The following is an 18,300-nucleotide window of genomic DNA, read 5'->3' as shown; positions in this document are numbered from 1 at the left end:
TTCCTGGTAGTCAAAGTCTAAAGGGAAACAGAGCAGATTCTAGAGTTTTCTTGGTTCCTGGTGAAAGGAAGCAGACATGTTCCTCTAGAACTGTTTTCCTGGCACTGCGTTCTTGGAGCGGTTTGTTTGTGGACCTGGAAGTGAGGGTTGTTGAGTAACGTAATTGGCTTGGTTTTGCCGGGGATACAGTCATGTTCTCCTAACAGCTGCTTCTCATATCGGCTCAGATCAAAGCTGAGGGTTTCGCCTCAGGTCATAGCTGGAGGCATTTCTGGGAAGGGTGGGTGGATCCGGAGCTGAGTGTCTAGGCCAGCGAACCGAGCCCAGGCCCCAACACCCCTCCTTTCCCCTGCTGCCCAGCACGACGGCCTGGTGTGGCCCTCAGAACCCTCGCGCGTGTCCCGGGCGGTGCCTGAGGTCCGGCTGGGCAGCGTTTCGCTGATCCCCCTGCGCGGCAGTGAGAATGAGATGCGCCGGAGCGTGGCTGCCTTTACTGCGGACCCCCTTTCTGTGAGTGGCTCTCCGTTCCTGTGGGCAGGCGGCTGGGGACCTGGCTGGAGCCTGCCTTCCACCTGACTCACCTCAGCTTCTCCTCTCTGAGTGCCCTCCGGCCCTGTCCCTCCGTCCTCAGTGGGAGTCCTGACAGGCCCCTTTGGTTCACCTGGTTCACGGGAGACCCCTCTCTGCTGGCCCCTGGCCCCTGCTCCCTGTGAATCTTCACAACGTGCTCATGGAATCTGGACTTCTGTGCCTTCCCACAGCTCCTCCGAAACGTCTGATCGCAGGTGGGACTCTGCCACCGTGAAGCCTTCGTGGGCAGACACCCTCATGCCCTGCGTGCCTGGTGTGAGCCAGCAGGGGGCGCATGAGGAAGCCGCATCCCCAGACCCCTCATCCTGACTGCAGCCTGGGGTTCCCTGGCCAGGACATGGGGGGCAGGCAGCAGGGTCTGCCTGAGGAGGAATCCCTTACCTGCTCTGTCCAGGTGCTCAGCTCTCCTGGCCTGGCCTGCTCCCCACCCGGGTCACACACCCTGAGTTTAAGGGGTTGGAGAGATGGGCATCAGTGAGTCACTCTGGCGGACTACCATCCTTTCAGAGGCTCAAGGCCCTGGGGCCCCCGCTGGAAGGGAGCCCACCCCTTTGCCACAGACTCCAGAACAGCTCTAAAGGAGCACTCAGCTGGGGTGGGGAGGGAGCTCTTGGGTAAATGTATACAGGGCTGAGAACTGGACTTGGGGGACTTTAGCCCCCCTTCTGGTCTGGGCTTACTGGGAGGGCCTAGGCTGCCCGGTGCCCCTTCCCCACTTTGGGGACCTTTTGATAATATAAATATATCTGTATATTTTATCCCCTGGTGCTGAGGTCTATGATTGGTTGGGGGTTTCGGATGTCCCAGGGTAAGAGGGGACAGGAGGACAGGCGGTCCAGAGGTGAGTGCCTTGGATCCTGAAGCTGGGGACCTGACCCTGCTGTCTCCAGGCCCTCAGCTGTTCAGATACTCTCCCCCTGCCCCAGACAGAGCCCCAGGCTGGCTCCAAGCTGTCCTCATTGTACTCCTGTGCAGCTGGCGTGGGGATTGGTGGTCCTGACTCTGACCAGGACAGACCCCAGCTAGACTGAGTCCCTCTCCCTGCTGCAGTCTGATTCTGAGCCAGGAGCTGGTTGTGTGGCACATGAGTGACTCAGGGTAGCTCGTCATCAGCCCTTCTAGAGACACAAGGTCACAGAGGGAGTGACAGGAGCTTTATTAAATTAGGAAGAAGGTCCTCAGGTTACCCTTGGCTCCTGTGCACACCCCTTCAGAGGTGCCCTGCCTTGGACCAGGAAGCTGCCGTCACTGGCCACTGCCTGGCCATCTCCAAGAAGACAAGACCCTGGCAAGTGGGGAGCGATAACGAGCCGTTCAGAGACGAATTTGGGACTCGCTGGGAAGGTGCCAGATACCACATTCCGCCTCTGCCTAGAGCCTCATTACCAGCCTCTCTCCAGGGGCCCAGCGGGCAGACAGGCTGACCTCCCAGCCTCAGCCTCAGCCACTGGAGCTGGGCAAAGTGGGTGGGGGGTGGGTCCCATGACTTCTCACTGATCCAGTTCAGTGGGGAGGCCTGGATGCAGGTGGCGGTCTTGGTGCCTGGACTCCAGGTTCCTTGTTCCTGTCTCTCGGGAAGGGGAGGTAGACACCAGACTGGAATGGGTTCTCTGGCCGGCTTCACAGTCTTGGACTAAGCCCCCCGAGTCTCCCACTTTTGTCCTGCCCTAGGTGGGCTGCTCCAGGCCAGGCTGACCATTCCACCTGCAGCCAGGAGAAAACCCTTGTTCAAGTGCTCAGGGGCTGGAATTCTTCCCTGGATCTGACCTTGGACTGACCAGCTAACCCTGAGGCCCGGAGAGGGGGTGGGTGAGACTGGAGGCGCTCCCCCGCTAGGCTGCCAAGTGTCACTTGCCTCAGCTCAGGGACAGGCTGCAATGACCGCATTGGGCCACCAGGGGGCAGCCACGGACAACTCAACATTGCTGGGTCCCAGAACAGGTTCTGGAGGGCCCCACGTCTTCTGTTGGAGTGTGGGGTGAGACCTGGCCCTCCCTGCCTTTGACCCCAGGGCTGGTGATACTCTGGAAGGCAGCACAATACAAGAAGTGCTTTGGACTCCCAGGCCGTTGGAACCCAAAGGAGAGAGGAAAGGCCTTTGTGGGTCAGTGCCTGTGTACTCTATGTACTGTCTCCTGGCAGAGGAAGAAAGGCCAGAGAAGGGAAGTGACTTGCCCAAGGTCACACAGCTCTTCTGAATCAGGGTTGAGGTCCATTTCCACTGCCCCATTTTGGGGTGTTCTCCTTCCTCCACTCCCTTCCTGATTCCAACTCTGCTGTCTCCTCTCATAAGTGGCCCCATTTGTCCCCTGGGGAAGGGGATCTGAACTGTCAAGAGTTAATGATGCTTAAAGTGCTTTTCCTGGGGATCAGGGATGACATCCCAACAGGAGTCTTTGGGGCCTCAACCTTAATGAATTATGGTAAAGACAACAGTGTTGAGTGGATTAGGGCAGGAGGCTCTGCTGGTCTTTGTCACAAAGATTTGTAGATATGGGGTCTCTTGGGACCCTGGGTGGTTTGTTCACATATTATTTGAGGTTGGTTTGAGGGGGATGGATAAAGAACCTGGAGCCAGACGTGCCGAGGTGTGGGCAGCAGCTCTTGGAGAGGGAGGAGGCTTCCTGGAGGAGGAGGTGCCCCTGAGTTGGCCCTGAAGACTGGAAGCCTTTCCAGCTGTACATGGTAAGGAGGGGGTGCAAGTTGGGGTGAGGGTGGGTTGAAGTGTTGGGGGAGGAGGACAGGGCTTCCAGGGTCAACCCAAGTCAGGGCCTAATGTCAGGGAAGCATGGGGAGGCCTGGGAGAGAAGGCTATGGCAAGTCAGAGCTTGGGGGTGAAGGCATTGTGGATGGAGAGGAGGCTGAGCCGGGTGGGGAGTGGGGGCTGGGAGGTGGGGTGGGGTGTCTGTCTCTCTTCCGCTTCCTTCCTGCTCAACCTGCCTACCCTGCAAAGCATTCAGCAGCCATCCAGCCCTCAAGGGCTGGGCCTCAGGAGACCCCTGGGCTCCACAAGAAATCGATGGGGCCGGGGAAGGGAAGATGGGGCCGGGGAAGGGAAGATAGGCCCTGCCTCCTCTCCGCTTCCCCCTGAGCCCGGGGATTGGAAGGGGGGCCTGGAGCTGAGACCTTCTTTCCTGGCCCCATACTCTCATGGCTCCTAAGCCCCCTGCCCACAACTGGTTGTTTTTGAAAAGCAGGGGTGTGGATGCCAACTGGGCAGATGCCGACACTCCCATCTACAAACTAGATTTGGCTGAGTTCCTGAGGTCTCTGATCCTCAGTGTTCTCTTTTGTACTTTGGAGATATTAATAGCACCCACTAATGGGAGGATTAAATGAGCTAATAAGTGTGAAGTACCTAGCACTGTCCCTCGATAACCCCTTCCCAAATATGTCTGGGGAGGCTTCATGGCATCCAGAGTCCTTTCCAGGCCCAGTATATTTTCATTCAACAAGCATTTCTTGAACACCTACAGTGTGTTCAGGGCGTCACTGAACAATGAGCCAGAGCAGATGAATAAGTGGCGTGGGGGAAGGAGGAGCTCTTCTGGTTGGGGTAATTGATCAAGAAAGACTCTGAAGAGGAGGTGAGCCTGGAAGGACAAGCAGTGTTTCTGCAGGTGGAGTTGAGAGGGAGATATTTCTGGGAGAGGGAATGGCATGAGCCACAGGCAAGGTGATGTGGCCCTGCAGCGAGCAGCCTGTTGTGGTTGGAGCTTAGTGCACCACTGTCACTCCAGGACCTGTCCCCCATGCCTCTGGTGTTGGGGTCTTCCCCAGCCAGCTTCCTTTAGTCAGCTCTGTGACCTGAGTGACCCAGACTTTGATCTGGGGTATGTTTGTCTGTCTGTCATATACATAGAAGGATAGCTGGCATGAACCTCCCAACCTCTCTTCCAATATGACCCCTCCTTCAGGAAGCTCTTCTGGATTGTTCTTTCATCCAGAAGAACTTAGGGTGCACTTAGGGTGTGTGTGTGTGTGCACACGTGCGTGCACATGTGTGTGCCCTGGCCACTTGCATCCAGCTAGAGACTGGCCCAGAGAAGAGCTGTGAGGGACAGGGTTCCCTGGTCAGACCAAGCTGGTTCAACCCCAGCGTATTCCCCTCTCCCATGCCACTTTCAGCCTGTGGAAATTTCCGCATTTTCTCTGCCATGGTTACAGCTCCTACTGCTGTATTTATCACCCTGGAGACACAGTGGCACAGGCACACACATGCCACACACACACTCATGCCCTGCACACACGTGGTGCCTGCACACTTTCTCCTGAACTTCCACACACACACACACACACACACACACACACACAGGCTGCACGTGTATGAACGCCCCTGCACACAAAGCTCTCTAGGAAAATTGGCCCCCTCCCTCCCGCTCCTCCTCCTCCACTCTGTCTTCCCACCACCACCCACCTCAAAACACTGAGACCAAAGAGATGGGCTGGATGGTGCCTCCCACCACTTGTCAGCTTGGGAGGCCCTTCCCCCTTCGTGACTACGGTGTGTTCTTCCCCACCACCCCGCGCTTCCCCCTTCTGCGTCTCCCCAGCTCTCCCTACCCTTCCCTTCTCTCTGCCACTCCTCTGCACTCCTGCATGTCTCTCCCTTCACCTCAGTCACTCTGAGTCCTCTCTGTGTCACTCTTTTGACCCTCTGAGGTGGAAGCTGTCCTGTCTCCCTGCCCTCCCTCCTGAGGGGCACAGGATGGGGACCTCACAGGCACTGATGGAGACAGAGGGACAGGCCAGGGGGGCCCAGGGCCTGAGCCTCCTCAGCTTCTGTCGCTTCCAGTCCCTCCTCCTGGGTGAGGGGAGCGCTGTGTGCCTAACACCATGGAGACCAGCGTCATGGCAACAAAGCCCGGTGGGCATAGCCTTCCTCCTCCGGGGGCCCCCAGAGCCCCCTAGGAGGAGCTGCCAAGAGGCCCTGAGGAGGTGGGCCTTGTGCTGGTGCCCAGCACTGCCTGCCGTGCCCACCTCCGGCTCATACCACCCCCAGATCACCCCCATCCTGACCAGCTCTCCTGCAGCTTCCACTACCACAGGTCACTAATCCCAGTGGGGTAAAATCTTTTTGCAAACATGAACTCCAGAGCTGGGGACCCTGAGGGCTCACTTATAGACTGAGGGCCAGAGAGGGCAGGGGTTTGCCCAGGGGCACACAGCACGTCTGGCCGAGCTCCTGACTCTTAGATCTCAGTTCTCTCCTCTGGCCTCCCACCTTCCACTCAGATCAGCTGTCAGTGGGGTGAAGGGGTCACTTCAGCCACCTGGGAGGTCTCTAGCCAGTCCTTAGTGTTGGCAGTAATGACGATGCAGATGACGATGCTGATAAGCCCTAATGAAGCACCCACCACCTGCTGGGCTAAGGCTTTGCATGTGTCATTTTATTTAATCCTTGTAACAAACCCTATAAAAAAGTTACTTTTTGTTCTCATTTTATCCGTGAAGAAACTGAGGCATAGACTTGCCAGTGTCAGGTGACTAGTAAATGGTAGAGCTGGGAACAGGAATACAGGTCTTCCCCAGCCGGCGGGGGCAAGCTAAGGCTTTATGCCTGGTTCCCTCCCCAGCAGGCACTCTTCTAAATCAGTGACAAACTGTGTTTTCCGTTCTGTCTTTCCTTCTGGAGAGAGTTCCTGGGGGAAGATCTGGGGCTTAGTCTAGGTCTGGCCTTAGGGTTTCCAGAAGTCAGGAGGTTTCTTTTCTAAGGTGATGGAGAGGGAACAGCAGGCTTAGTCCTAGGGAAAACCTCCCTTGCGGTACGGCAATGCATAAACTAGTTTGCAATCTCCAGGTTCTTTTAGAGTCCTGTCTAAACCCAGGCTGGAGCCTCAGGATGGAGGGAGGATCTCCCTCCTGGGCCCAGACGCAACTTCTCTCCCGACCTTGATGGAGTCACGTTGCAGCTGCTTCCCTGCTGGCTTATGTAATCATTCAAATATAGCAGCTGCCTTTATCCCACTGAGTCACACCCCCTCCTGCCCCCCCACTCAGGTGCAGGGAGTTAAGGGGGAAGAGGTAGATTAGGGCTGAGTGGGTGGCTCGGGCCTCCTGGTAAGGAGGATCCTAGCGTGCTGGATTGGAGGGTGGTGGAGGTGAGGGAGCTGGGCCAGGGCGCCAAGGAGAGTAAAACCTTCCCCAGGGTTGGAAGCCACAGAGTCACTTCTGACCTGTCCCTGCTGAAATTACACATTCCTGGGGATCCCTTCCCAGGGTTACAAGCTGTATCTGCAGATTTCTTCCCAGCCCTCTGTCCAGCTGGAGGAGGGGAGGAGGAGGAGGAGAGGTGAAAGACTACAAGAGGAGGAGCTAGTCCAGTGGGGCAGTGACCAGGAGTCCTTGGTCATAGGCCCAGCCCTGCCCTTTACTCACTGTGTGACCTGGGTGTGTTTCTGCCCTCTCTCACCTGTTTCCCCATCTGTACAATGAGGGATTGGACTCTACTGGCTCTAGAACCTTATGCTGCCTGATCCGTATCCCAGGAGATGACCTTGACCTTAGGCAGAAGGCACTTCCAAGTGTCTGGTCCAGCCCCATCCTAGGCTGACATCCCTCTCCTCTTTTCTGTGCCCACCCTAAGTCTGCCCATCTTCCCTGGGCCAGTTCAGCACTACCACCCCATCCATGGGGCAGTGTAGGTAGAATGCTAGGATTCTGAGCTGAGGGGCTGCCTCTCCCCTCCCTGAACTTGCCATCTGTTCCACCACTTCACTCCCCCTGCCTAGCAGGAACGGGGAGCTCACTGCCCCCACCTGAGGTCACCCCTTCCCCCATAGGGCAGCTCTGGCTGATCCTGGAACCTGAAGTAGGCCCACAATGCCTCAGCCCTCAGTTTCTGCATCCCCAAAGCCACCTTCCTGAGATGTGGAAGAAGCCATTCTGGAGGCAGTGGTGGCCTTTTGTTCCTTTCAGCAAAGGCCTTGTCACCCATGGTGTGGTGGGGTCTGTGCTTAATGTGGAAATACAGGGAAGTATGCCAGGCCCCTGCCAAGGACATGGTGCTCCTCTAGCCATTGTCCTTGGAGCCACAGTTGGCAGCTTCTGGCTGAGGAGGAGAAGGAGAAGCACTGTGAGATGGTTCCCTCTGATGCCTTCCCCCACCTCCCTGCTGAGATCTTGTTGCCAAGATCCAGATGTAGACATCCTGGCGCCCAGCCAGAGGGAGTCACCCAGGAGTTTTCGGGCCAACCCTCCGTGAAACCCGTGTTCTGCCAATAACCAGCCTTCCCCCTGGAGAGCAGTGGGCTGTTTCACGCTCCACAGCTTCAGTCTTTTCCCTACAGGGGAGGAGAATTCCCACAGCAGATCGGTAAGGCCTGCACCACCTGTGTCCTCACATCCACCTGCAGCCTCTTATTGAGGGCTTGCTCCAGTGTGTCCTGGACTGAGCTCTGAAGTGCCCCATCTCATTTCCACGCTCACCTGTGTCTCCTTCCTACTTTCCTACCTCAACATTTCTCACTTGTATCTGGTGAGGCTGCCCAAAGTCTGGGGCCTGGAGCTGAGGTGAATAGGACTTCGGCCTGTCCTTGAGGAAAATGTGATCCAGTAGGAGAAAGGAGATGGGCCTGAGCAGGGGGATGAGGTGTTGGGACAGGTGGCAAGTTAGGGAGGGGAGAGACAGCCAGGCATCCTCCGCCCAGAATCCAGTTACCCCTCCTGCCTACCCTGTCCCTGGTGGGTGGGGGCAGGTGTGTGTTGAACTGGCCTAGGAAGGCTGGGCCAGGATTTGGGATGGGCAGAGAAAAGGAAGACAAAGGGAAGTCAGCCTAGGAAGGGAAACAGACTATACCAAGTCAAGGAGGAGGAAACGACTAGCATGTGCTTAGGGACTAGACCCTGCTCCACCTGGAGCAGAGGGTGGAGAGATCAGCCAGGGTCGATCATGAGAAACCTCAGATGCCAGGCTGAGGAACTTGGCCTTTATCCTGAGAGCACTGGGAACCAAGCAAGGGTTTTGAGGAGGAGTTAACATGACCAGCTAGATGTCTTAGAAAGTCAGTGCTAGAGGCAGGATGGAGATGGAATAAAGGGATTGAGTTGGAGTAGGGGGCTGGAGAATGACCAGGGAAGGGGGAAGTAAGCTGGGGCTCAGCACAAGGAGGGAGTGGATAAATGTGAGAGAATTACAGAGGGAGAATTGACAGGCCTTCATGACAGATTTGACAGAGGAAGTGAAGGAGAGCAAAGAGTCAAGGCAACTTTGAAGTTTCCAGATTGGGGATTAGACGTTTGCTGATGCCTTTGATAAAGACAAAAGATGTGTTGATGTTGAATATTTGAGTGTGAGGGGCCTGTGAGATGTTCCCAGAGGATATGTTCAGGAGGTAGCCTGTACTGGACAGCTGGAGCTCCAGAGAGAGGGCTGGCCCACAGGGGGCACTCGGGAGTTGGGGTGTTGGGGGAGCGCTCCGTGCTCCGTGGGGGTGGGGTGGATAATGAGGGGAAACAGGGTCCGGTCCTCCAGAGAGGGGGCAAAAATAGGAAGAATCAGTGAGGGAGACAAAGGAGCGGCCGTGTGGAAGGTGCGAATGAAACAGCCGCCTGGGAGGGGCCGGGGAGGACAATGAGAAGAAGCCGCCTTCTTTGGCAATGAGGAGGTATCTGGAGCCTTTGGAGCCTGCGGTCCTCGCGAGGCGGTGGGCGCGGAGCGGAGGCCGGATCCCAGAGGCTGCATCCTCCCGTCGCCTTTGGCAGCCACCCGCCTCCCAGGAACGTCCTGCTTCCCTCCAGCTCCCCAACAAGCAAAAAAATGTCTGCTGGCCGGCTGCGGGGCAGCGCGGTACAAGCTGATCAGCACCCTGGAGAGCGACCGGGGCGGGGCCTGCGGTGGGGCGGGGCTTCGCCGTAATCTCACAGGGCCTTTGGTTCCCGCACTGGCTGGTTTTGCAGGCCGGTTCGAGGTGGAGGAGTGAAGAGCAGGCCCGGACAGTCTCAGGCCTTCTCTCTTTTCGGCACCTGCCCCCTCCCGACACTGCCTTGCAGGAACCCCTACCCCAACATTTGGGGCTGTTACTCCCTTGGCGCCATCATTTCAACCTCTTTAGGGGAGGGAAGGGGAGGAACGCACTATGTACCAGGAATTTTGTGGATGTTACCCAAACCTCACAACTCTATGAGTTTGGAATTTGTCACCCATCTTTCAGATGAGAACACTAAATTGAAGTTCAGAGAGGTTAGATAACTTGCCCAGAGCACATGGCAGAGCTGGGATTTGAACTTATACCTGCCTGGCTCTAAGTCCTGGAGTGCGCATAGTCCTGGATCTTGCACCTCATTCCTACAGACTCCTTACTTCCGGGGCAACTGTGGAGGCTGGTGTGGCAGTGGGGTGGGCAGGAGACCCTCCCTCCCTCCTGATTTGCTTGAGCATAATCCTGGGAGATTTTTTTTTTTTTTTTAAATATCCTCTTTTTTTTTTTTTTTAAATGCTTTGGACGCTAGTGCTGCCAATTATTAGTTATGTGTTCTTTGGCAAATTTCTTGTTTTTTTTTTTTTAATTTTATTTATTTATTTATTTTTATTTATTTATGGCTGTGTTGGGTCTTCGTTTCTGCGCGAGGGCCTTCTCCAATTGCGGCAAGCGGGGGCCACTCCTCATCGCAGTGCGCGGGCCTCTCACCATCGCGGCCTCTCTTGTTGCGGAGCACAGGCTCCAGATGCGCAGGCTCAGTAATTGTGGCCCACGGGCCCAGCCGCTCCGCGGCATGTGGGATCTTCCCAGACCAGGGCCCGAACCCGTGTCCCCTGCACTGGCAGGCAGATTCCCAACCACTGCACCACTAGGAAAGCCACATCCTGGGAGATTTTTGAAGATGAGACCTCTACCATCATTTCCAGAGCAGGAGAGGAGAAAGAAGGCTGAGAGGCAAGTAAGGCCTCAATGCACCTGCTCCCCTCCACGCCCAGGAGGCACCCTCCTTTGAACTCCTCTGACTCAGCTTCTGACCGCCAGGCTCCTCAGGGCATGAAAGGGAGCTGTGCAAGGCCAAAACTGGCTGTGGTCCAGGGCCTTGGCTTTCTGAGCCCATAGAATGCCTTCCTAGCTAGCAGGCATGGAGGGGCGAGGTCCTAGGCATGGGCCAGGTTGAGGAAACCATTTGCCCAGAGCTTTCGGAGATCTAAAATTCCACCTTCTGGGGCCACAGTGGGAAGCAAAGGCTCCCTCACATTTTCTTTCCTAATGCTTCCTAAGTCACAGACAACTGCTTTCTGTAGCCCTCGGCCTGGGCAGGCCTCCTGCACAAGCTCGCTCATTCCTGTCCACCCCCGTCCCTGGACGCACCCACACCCCTCAGCAGGGTCAGGTTTCCACTCAGCCTCATGGGCTTTTCTGCCTGGAGCTCGGTGTGTGCGGCAGGGATTACTCCCCGCCACAGCTCAGAGAGGTGGGGTTACTGGTGAGGGTTATGTGTAGCTCCTCTATCCTGGAATACACCCCGTTTTCCTGGGGCTCCCTCCTTGCCTTAAAAAACCCAGCTGATATCCTCTCTTCTAGAAATGCTTGCCAATTGCTGGACTCCCTCTGGGCACCATGGACCCTGTGCTCCCCTCTGTCACACAGCAAGTACCCCCTTCCCCTTGCCTGGGTGCTGTTCCAAGGCAAGGCACAGTTGAGTCATATCTGATGAGGTTGGCCAGTGGTAGGTGTTCCTGAATGAATGAATGAATGAATGAGGAAATTAGTGGTGGAACCAGGACTTGAACCCCCATCTCCTGCCTCCAGGTGTGGAGCTTTCTCTCCTCTGTCCAACAGGAGCTTTGCTGAGACAGTTCCCTACATGTCCCATTGCCTAAAATGCCCCTATTCCATTGGGTTAACGCTTCCCCCTCAGGAGTCAGGAGTCTGTCTGCCCTCAGGGACATGGCAGAGGTGAAGCAGGCCCTCCCCTATGCCTGTGGACAGTGAAGCCATGTGGGGCGTGCTGTGGCCTGGGTGCCACAACTCCTAGTAGAATTCCGTGCTCATGCATCAGCTCCCACAGTGTCCGAGCTAAATAGAGCCACCAAGAGGTGGACTCTGTGATGAGGCTTTGAGTCCAAAGGCCATCAGCAAAAGCCCCCTGAGCCTCCTGTGTACCCAACTCCATGCTGAGGATGCACCCTAGGACATGATACAATCCCAGTAAGGGAGGCCAGAGAATCTAGTTCTGCCAGGAGGCCCTATGGCCCTTCCATACTTGAGGAGGGCATGGGAGTGTCCCCTTGACCTGAGGGTCTGGGTTCTGTCTACCTGCCCCTCATACCCAGATCTCATCCTAGCTCACAAGCATTGAAAATGCCTCAAAATCCCTTATCTTCACATTTCTCTCTCTGGGCTCCTCTATCAGCTTTCTCTCTCTCTCTCTCTCCATTTCCATATCTTTTTTCCCCCCTGTCTTTGTTCCTCTGTGTGTGTGTTTTCCCTATGCCTCTCTGATCTTTTGTATTTCCATCTTGATCGTTATGGGGCTCTGATCCCTCTCTCCTCTCCTTCATGTGTTTCTCTACCCCTTCCTGTCTCTGTCTGTTCCTGTCTCTCAGTCTCTCCCTCTGTGTGTGAGTCTTTCTTTTCCTCTCTCCCAGCCAGAGTCTCTCTCTACCCCTCCCTCCCTCTCTCCCTCTCTGTCTGGGCCTCTCTGTTCCTCCTCCCTCCTCCCTCCCCCTTCTGCATTATCAGACCTGCTCCAACCTCCTCCCAGAGTAAGCCTAGCGGCAGAGGCAGTGGCAGCCGGAGAAGCAGGAGCATCCAGGGCAGCAGGGCTGGATTGGGGTGTTGAGTCCAGGCTGAGTCGGGGACAGGCCGCTGCTCTTGGTCCCCGTGCCTGCTGGGCCAGGCGCCCTGCCTGGAACCCTGGGCAGGGTGGACAGGGCGAGGTGCCACTTTAGTCTGGCTGGGGAGGCAGATGATGAGGAGCGATGGGGCAGGCATGCGGCCACTCCATCCTCTGCAGGAGCCAGCAGTACCCGGCAGCGCGACCGGCTGAGCCGTGAGTACTGTTGAGGGGCTGGGGTCTGGGTGAGTGGCTGCAGGAGGTGCCATGGACAGGGTCCTGGGAGTCCCTCCAAGGAGCTGGGGTTGGTGTAGAGCTGAGCCACGTGGGAGGATCGATCCTGCTCCAGGGCACCCGGTTGCTGGACTATAGCATAGAGGGGGGGTCTCTGTGCAGGGCGGGGGTGCCTGATATCAACCTAGGGCGTGTTGGGGCTGGGGTCCCATAGAAGGGGATGGTGGCTACGGGAAGGCTTGATAATGAACGTGAACCATCCCTTCAGGCGCAGGGGGTTGGGGAGGTCTGTGTGGGTGGGTGGCGGTGTGTGTGTGTGTGTGTGTGTGTGTGTGTGTGTGTGTGTTTCCAAGGAGCCCTGGAGTCTGATAGACTAATTCAGGACTCTGGAGAGGGATGATGTCCCAGACCAGGGCATGTGTGTGTGTGTGTGTGTGTGTGTAGAGAGAGAGAACATGAATTATGAATAAGAGTGGCCCTGGAGCAGGAGAGGGTCTGGGGCAACTGCTCTCTATGGAATGAGGATTGGGATTCAGAGCTGCCAATTTAGGCAACTTTGTCCCCAAAGCCCCTATCCCAGAGAGAGTCATGGGGCTGGTTGGGATGAGGCTCCTGTGCACCAGCCTCGTGAGCACCCACATGCAGCGAGATGCATGTGCAGGTGAGTGGAGGGGGGTTCTGTGGAGATGCCCTTCCACCATCTGAGGGCTGCCGAGGTAGCAGGCAAGTGACATGTGTCTCCAAGTCTCCAAGTCAGTGGCGGTGCAGGTCTATGCCAGGCTATGTGAGGGTGTGTGTGTGTGTGTGCATACATGTGGGGGGTACAAGGGACATGTGGGGTGTAGAGGGGCATGTAGAGTTCTGGGGTCCTTGGTGGTTGGATGTGCAGCAGCCTGTCAGGGTGTGTGAGCATCCCGGTGTGACTCTCAGAGTTTTTGTGAGAGTATGTGTGCAGGGGTGTGTGTGTGTATGCGTGTGTGTGTGTGTTTGAATTTGTATATTGGCATGCATGTTAATATGTGTGCTGTGTCTGCAAAATAGAGTGACTCAATATTGAGCATGTTGTTTGATTCCATGTGTATTCATGTTTGTTAGTGTGTGAATATTAGTACTACCGTGTGTGTGTGTGTGTGTGTGTGTGTATACGTGGGTGTCTGTATTAGCATGTGTTCCGGTGTGGGTGAGTGATCATGGTGCTAGTGTGCATGAGTGTGTATGTTGGTGCTTGTGTGGCTGGTGTGTGTGTGTGTGTGTGTCTGTCTATATTGTGTGTTCATCTGAGTGTGTGTGGGTGGCTGTTTCCTCCCCCTGGTGGTTGAGGACACAGTTGGGACACTGGCCCACCGAGGCCGGGCGGGGGTGGACAAATGTGTGACCACCTCCATGAGCTCAGGACAATTCATTCTACACCCTGTGGGGAGATGCAGAAAAGGAATAGGCAATAATGGCTCTGCTCTCTGGGGCCTCCTAAGCTTCCTAACATAAAATAGCTTGAAAATAATTAAGCAGTAAAGACCAAGATCAAGCTAACAGGTGGGGGTGGGTTGTGGGTACAGTATAAGCAAAGGCCCTGGGTTGGGATGGGGTGTGTGCCTGGAGCAATGAGGAAGCTGGAGGGGTAGGCAGGAACCACATCGTGCAGGACTTTGAACTCCAGGCCTCTTGGGCTTTATCCTGAGGGTCCTGGGGAGTCCAGAAAGGTTTTGTGCAACAGAGGGACATAATCAGATTTGGGATTTAGAAAGCTGCCTCAATGGCACTGTCAAGGTTGAACTGGAAGGGAAGGGTGGGAGCCAGGAGGCCAGTGTGGAGGCTAAACCAATGTGGGTATCAGTGAGGTCTGGGACCACGTGGGCCAAGGAGCAGATGAGACCAGGGCTTTCTGAAGGGAGAGGTTGGAGGGCTTGGGAAAGGGGATGGGGAAGCGGAGCATGGAAGTGGCTCAGGCTTGGACTAGGGTGGAGGGGTGTAGTGGCGGGACCTCAGAGGGTCCAGATGTGGGGAAGGAAAAGCTCTTGGAAGGCTCAGACAAGGAAGGTAGTGAAGGGACCCTTGTAGGGTTTCTAGCCAGGGTGCAGAGGGTCGGAGACTGTGGAGCCATCTCTTCCCAGACAGGGAAACCAAAGCTGTGGCATTGTCACTCTCCTCCGGCTGCGAGGCTGGTGCTGAGCCTCAGTCCTCTTCCCCTTCGGGCCTGCACAGGACCTCTTGGTTGTCTGAGCTGGATGGCTCCGTGAGGGTTAACTGCCTTCATGCTCCTGCACCCCCCAGCTCCCCCTGCCCACCAAACAGCTCCTGGCTCTCTTCCTGCTTCCCACTCCAGCCTCTTGTCCCTGGGGATTACTGATGGCTTGGCTGGGATCTAGCCAAATGGGGGAGGCAGAACTCCCAGCAATACCTCCCTTCAGTCTTAATGGGCTGGGAGTCTCACCCTCAGCTATGCTGCTGTCACGTCCAGCCTGCACTCCTCAGGCTTCTGCTGCTTCGGCCTCTCCAGTCTACCTACTCAGTGTGCTTCCATTCCTGCATCTAATCATTCATTTATTGATTCCTTTACTCAACAGAGATCCCCCAGTGCCTGTTTGGTGCCCGCTGGGTTGGCCTCTGAAGACACAGAGAGGACACTGACTCAGACCCTGCTTTCAGGGAGTGCCCAGTCTGATGAGGAAGGCAGCAGTGGAAACTTACAGTGGACAGTGCTGGGCAGAGAGAAGCTGTGGGAGTGGGGCCCGCACCAAGCCAGGGCTGCCCAACAAGAGACATTTGAGCTGGATCTTGAGGGATGGATAAGAATTGCCCAGGCAGGGAAGCGCAGAGGGAAAAGCCTGTAAAAGTGGGTAGATGTGAGAAAGCACAGTGTGTTCAAGGGGCAAAGAGAGTTTGGGTTGGCAGGAGTGAGAAGGGAGTTGAGAAGAGGAAGAGAGGCAGAAGGGGCCAGATTCTGTAGGGTCTCAAGTGCAAGGCTAAGGGGCTTGTAGGGGCTTGGATTTTCCTCATAAAATTAGGGAGCTAGGGAAAGGCTTCTGCATAGGAAACCTCCCCTAGGAAACCCTCCTTGGTTTCCCGCTCCCTCTGACCCCATGACCCACCCTGAAGTCTTTCTCCCTGATGGTACAGGGTTAGGAATGCAGCCCCAATTCAGCCTTCCCCTGTGATGTCCCCTGTGTGTGAGCTCCTTACCCTGCCAACCAAGGAGTTCCTCAAAGGCAGGAGCCACCTCCTTGTGCTTCCCCACCCCACTCACAGCACAGGGCTGGGCACCAAGGCTCAGTGCAGCCTCCAAGGGGGAGAGGACATGAAGAGCGTCTGGGCCACCTTCTGGCAGTTACTTCACTCCTCTCTACAGCTTGGCCGCAGATCTATCCAGCCCTGCTTACATACCCCCAGGGGCAGGATGCTCATCCCTTCCCTCTTGGGCAGCCCTTCCCTTGTAGGCCCAGCTACTCCAGGCTGCCTGGCCTTGTGTCATTTCTCCATCCTGGGTCACTGTCCTTCTTCCAAAGCAGGGCCAGGCTGGGACATAGTGGTTCAGTAGTGCTATGAACACACCCTGGGCACAGAGTGGGGAGAGATCAGTGGCCTTTATTCCAACTACAGATGGTAAAACTGAGATTGAGCAGTCCCTGCGCCCTCTCCAAAAATAAAGAAGCAGGCATGGCCAGAGTAGGGAATGAGGATAGACAATGAGGAGAACTTCCTACCAGCACAGAGGGCCTATGGAATCTCCTGGCTTCACAAGAGCGGGCTGTGGGCATGAGGGGAAGTTTCCCAGGACAGGAGGGGGAGTTGGAGGCAGAGACACTATTAGCCCCACCCCTCCTGCAGGTGAGTGATGCCATCCAGGGAGAGGGGGACTGGAGGGGCTCAGATAGACAGGGGAGGGGGCTCAGGATTCATTCCTTCCTTCTTTCAGCAGCCATTCAATGGATTGCTGCCCAACCAAACATGGCAGCTCTTCAGGGAGAGGGACAGAGCCAGTGACCACTTGGAAGCCTGTGGTCTTTCCTACCTCTGCCGGTGTCAGACAAAGGAATTTAGGGGCCTTGGGGCTGGCCTTAAAAGGAAGAGTCACTTCTCCAGGCAGAACTGAGAGACAGCTCCAGGAAGAGGGAATGCCACAAAAAAAGGCCTTGAGGTGAGCACAAACATGGTTTTGTTTATGTGAGAACTGTAAGAGTTCAAAGTGGCCTAAGTGTGAAGTTCAAGGGTGGGGGAAGGACTGGGCAGAGATGGAGTAGGAGAGGAGTGAAGGAATTGAGGTTAGAGTAGATGAAGCACTTTCTGCCACCAAGGTGTCCCCCAACAGCTTTGACATGTAGGCCTGGTGCAAAATCTTGGGCCTGCTGAGGGTCTCCTCCTTGTTTGAGAATGGGGTGTTCAGTGAACAAACAGAGACTCTGGAAATGAGGGAGAGGCAGCGGCTGAAGAAAGTGGGCCCCTTCCAGAAAGTGGCATGCAAATGAATGCAAAGTAATATGCAAATAAACCAGCTTGGGCTTGGCAGCTTTGGCTGGGAGGATGAAACGTCACCCCCTTCCATGCTGGCCTCCCACCCCCTCTGCCCCAGCCCCCAGGACAGCCGGAGCAGCCTTGTCTGCTGCTCTGAGCACCTCAGTTTGTCAGAGCCACAAGATTGTGGCCTCCAGGACAGGGGCTACAGGCTCCCTGTCAGCAACCCCATCCTCTCGGGAAGTAGATGTATTTAGTAACGGATATTTTCAACACATTTATCTCCCATTGTTCAGCTGCCCATTCCCTGGGAGAGGCCAGGTCCCCAGGGATGTGACCCACTTCTTTAAGTCCCTGAAGTCACCCTTCTCACTGCCTTCCCTGAAAAACAGGAGGCAGCTGGGGCTTGGCGCAGCAGAAAGGATTTAAATCAGACAACTGGGAGGACTTCCCAACAGTGTAGTTGCTGAGATATGAGAACCCTGTGTCTTCTGGGCTCTCACTCTTGAGATGGCTACCCTGGGTTCAGAGGAAGCTTTGAAAATAGAATAGAGAAGGTAGCAGACAGACATAGGTTCCAGTTTCAGCAACTTTACTCTGTATGGTCCTGGTCAACTTAATTAACTTCTCTGAATCCCATGTGGATAATGGAGTGGGAATAATAATACTTTCCTGGCAGGATAACTGAAGGATCTGGAAGTGGAGCGCTTAGCGCCAGGCATGCAGCAGGTGCTCATAAAGGTTCGCTGCTGCCATTATGAACCACCCACACTCACCTACCCTTTTAGAAAGATTCAGTGGGGGGCTGGAGGGGGAGAGACCAGAGCTAGTGAGCCCAGAAGCTGTCATCCCGTGGGAGAGACAAAGAGGTCTGAAATGGAGCAGTGGTGGTGGGAATGGTGAGAAGTGTGGATGCTCCGTGGGAGGGGCCGAGGGGCCTCAGAGACATGTGACCACTTCCCTGGGCTGCCCTGTCTGATCTGAGACTAATCCCCAGGGAAAACAATGGAGGAAAGGGCCTGATGAGGGCTTAGGTCTGTGGCCGCGCCCATGGTAGTCTGTGAGTCGTTCTGGGAGTTGTAGTTTCCAGTGAATTTGCAGTGAGTACATTTTGTACTGCCACCTTGGATCCAAATCCACACCCTGCTGCTGAGGCTGGTGGGGCAGGCCCTGGTGAATGTTGGAATATTCGAGGCCCAAAGGTGAAGCAGCCTCCATCCCTTCCCTCAGGAATCGCTCAGCCTGCTGTGTGTTGGCGGGTGCAGG

The 18,300-nt window shown here is 55.7% G+C and overlaps 2 protein-coding genes across 8 annotated transcripts in view; both read left to right on the top strand.

Annotated features, from left to right (window-relative positions):
- Nucleotides 1-1,349, top strand: part of ARAP1 (ArfGAP with RhoGAP domain, ankyrin repeat and PH domain 1) — a 62,970-nt gene extending 61,621 nt beyond the window's left edge. For all 6 annotated transcript variants that reach the window (XM_082342946.1, XM_082342945.1, XM_082342944.1 and 3 more), the window contains 2 exons: nucleotides 361-510; nucleotides 762-1,349. In XM_082342946.1, coding sequence (XP_082199072.1) covers nucleotides 361-510; nucleotides 762-779 — 168 coding nt within the window. In that variant the 3' untranslated portion in view covers nucleotides 780-1,349. The remainder of the gene's footprint in view (nucleotides 1-360; nucleotides 511-761) is intronic.
- A 9,645-nt stretch (nucleotides 1,350-10,994) lies between these two features.
- PDE2A (phosphodiesterase 2A) overlaps nucleotides 10,995-18,300 on the top strand; it is a 92,607-nt gene continuing 85,301 nt past the window's right edge. The window contains exon 1 of one of the 2 annotated variants that reach the window (XM_082340618.1): nucleotides 10,995-12,567. In XM_082340618.1, coding sequence (XP_082196744.1) covers nucleotides 12,497-12,567 — 71 coding nt within the window. In that variant the 5' untranslated portion in view covers nucleotides 10,995-12,496. The remainder of the gene's footprint in view (nucleotides 12,568-18,300) is intronic. The other variant, XM_082340620.1, reaches the window with a different exon arrangement.

The sequence above is a fragment of the Balaenoptera borealis genome (assembly GCF_965194805.1).
Source record: "Balaenoptera borealis genome assembly, chromosome: 11".
NCBI lineage: Eukaryota > Metazoa > Chordata > Mammalia > Artiodactyla > Balaenopteridae > Balaenoptera > Balaenoptera borealis.
The sequence above is the reverse complement of the archived record's forward strand: the minus strand, read 5'-3'. Positions and strand labels throughout refer to the sequence as shown.